General features: G+C 51.5%; 1 protein-coding gene across 1 annotated transcript in view; it reads right to left on the reverse strand.

The window, feature by feature from the left end:
- Positions 1 to 2582, reverse strand: part of LOC308159661 (complement C3-like) — a 76809-nt gene that overhangs the window by 46682 nt on the left and 27545 nt on the right. Inside the window, 2 exon segments of the mRNA XM_080533477.1 lie at positions 1035 to 1112; positions 1241 to 1253. Coding sequence (XP_080389603.1) covers positions 1035 to 1112; positions 1241 to 1253 — 91 coding nt within the window.

Raw genomic sequence — 2582 nt, forward strand, 5'->3', positions numbered from 1 at the left:
GGGTGGAGAGGAGAGGAGAGGAGACGAGGGGAGAGGAGAGGGGTGGAGAGGGTGGAAAGGAGGAGAGGGAGGGGAGAGGAGGAGAGGAGGAGAAGAGAGGAGATGGGAGGAGAGGAGGAGAAAGGCAGGGGTGTTAACAGCTTATTGCAAGCAAATGGACCCTAAGTTAGGATGCCCAAGTCATCTCAAATTCTCTGAAAGATACTCAATGACAAGATGTTTAAAATGGTTCTGAGATTATTTGAGCATCACACTTCAAAACATGCCTCCTAAGGGTCTATTGACTTGCATTGGGTTTTGGTTGAAATGCTAACAATTAGCAGTTAGCTAGGAGTGCCCAGATAAACAGGGATTTTGTCATTGGAATTTTGTCATTTGGGTGAACTATCCCTTTAAAACGAGAACAGCCTTTTTTACCCCACTATAAGAGCCGCCTCGGGGGTCAAATGACCATAGTCTTTACAATGGGAAGCTGCTACTTACACACAACGACCACTAGTCGGCCGCCTTGTAAATTAGCCTGCCTCATTCACAGAAAAACTGAAAAATAGCTCCATACTAGCTTATCCTGAAGTGATTTAGAAAATGTAAGGATACTGGGTGGTAGAACGCACATATGTAGGAAAAAGTCATGAAAGGAGGGTCCTGAAATTGTATTGAGTGCAAAGATATAAACATATATATAAATACTCACAGGGTCAAATGACCCCACCCATGGCTGTTCTAGTGTTAATGACCCCAACCATGGTTGTTCTAGTGTTAATGACCCCACCCATGGCTGTTCTAGTGTTAAATGACCCCACCATGGCTGTTCTAGTGTTAAATGACCCCACCCATGGCTGTTCTAGTGTTAAATGACCTCACCCATGGCTGTTCTAGTGTTAAATGACCCCCACCCATGGCTGTTCTAGTGTTAAATGACCCCACCCATGGCTGTTCTAGTGTTAAGGGTGAAGAAAAAAAAGTTTGATGGTCTGATTGACCCAGCGATTCGTCATCAGACCTGTCAATCTCAGAGAGGAACTCCCTCTTACCGAGCTGGTCTTTGGTCTGGCCCAATTCCAACGACCTCCTCCTCCTCCTGGCTGTGGCTGGGGTGGGGCACTTGTGGTCTGGAATGAGAAATGGTAAATGGTAAACGGACTGCACTTATATAGCGCCTTTTTTGCTGCTCCTAAGCTGCTCCAAAGCGCTTTACAACCGGCCTCTCATTCACCCATTCACACACACATTCACACACCAATGGCGGCTAGCTGCCATGGAAGGCGCCGGCCCCGCTCACTGGGTGCAATTTTGGGGTTCAGTGTCTTGCCCAAGGACACTTCGACATGTGGCCAGCCGGGGCTCGAACCGACTCTACCTCCAGCACCAAAGCCGCCCCATAAGAGAAGATACAGAGAGGTAGGAGAAGGGGAAAGAGAGAGAGAGGAGGAGGGGAGAGAGAGGAGGAGAGAGAAGAGAGAGAGAGAGAGGAGGAGGAGGAGGAGAGAGAGAACAGAGAGAGAGGAGGAGAGAGAGAGAGAACAGAGAGGAGGAGAGAGAACAGAGAGGAGGAGGAGGAGAGAGAGAACAGTGAGAGAGGGAGGAGAGAGAGAGAGAGAGAGAGAGAGAGAGAGGAGGAGGAGAGAGAACAGAGAGGAGGAGGACAGAGGGGAGGTGAGAGAGAGAGAGAGGAGGAGGAGAGAGAGAGAACAGAGAGGAGGAGAGAGAGAGAGAACAGAGAGGAGGAGGACAGAGGGGAGGAGGAGGAGAGAGAACAGAGAGGAGGAGGAGGAGAGAGAGAACAGAGAGGAGGAGGACAGAGGGGAGGAGGAGGAAGAGAACAGAGAGAGAGGAGGAGGGAGAGAGAGAGAGAGAGGAGGAGGAGAGAGAGAACAGTGAGAGAGGAGGAGGAGAGAGAGGACAGAGGGCAGGAGAGAGAGAGGAGGAGGAGAGAGAGAGAGAGAGGAGGAGAGAGAGAGAGAGAACAGAGAGGAGGAGAGAGAACAGAGAGGAGGAGGAGGAGAGAGAGGACAGAGGGCAGGAGAGAGAGAGGAGGAGAGAGAGAGGAGGAGGAGAGAGAGAGAGAGACAGAGAGGAGGAGAGAGAACAGAGAGGAGGAGGAGGAGAGAGAGAACAGTGAGAGAGGAGGACAGAGGGGAGGAGAGAGAGAGGAGGAGAGAGAGAGAACAGAGAGAGGAGGAGGAGAGAGAGAGAGAGAACAGAGAGAGAGGAAGAGGAGAGAGAGAGAGAGGAGGAGGAGAGAGAGAACAGTGAGAGAGGAGGAGGAGAGAGAGAACAGAGAGGAGGAGAAGAGAGAGGAGGAGAGAGAGGAAGAGGAAAGAGAGAGAGGGAGGAGGAGAGAGAGGAGGAGGAGGAGGAGAAGAGAGAGAACAGAGAGGAGGAGAGAGAGAGAGAGGAGGAGAGAGAGAGAGAGAGAACAGAGAGGAGGAGAGAGAGAGAGGAGGAGGAGGAGGAGAGAGAGGAGGAGGAGGAGGAGAGAGAGAACAGAGAGGAGGAGGACAGAGAGAGAGAGGAGGAGAGAGAGGAAGAGGGAAAGAGAGAGAGGGGGAGGAGGAGAGGAGGAGGAGGAGGAGAGAGAG

This window comes from Nansenia antarctica (assembly GCF_963989245.1).
Source record: "Nansenia antarctica genome assembly, chromosome: 6".
Lineage (NCBI taxonomy): Eukaryota > Metazoa > Chordata > Actinopteri > Argentiniformes > Microstomatidae > Nansenia > Nansenia antarctica.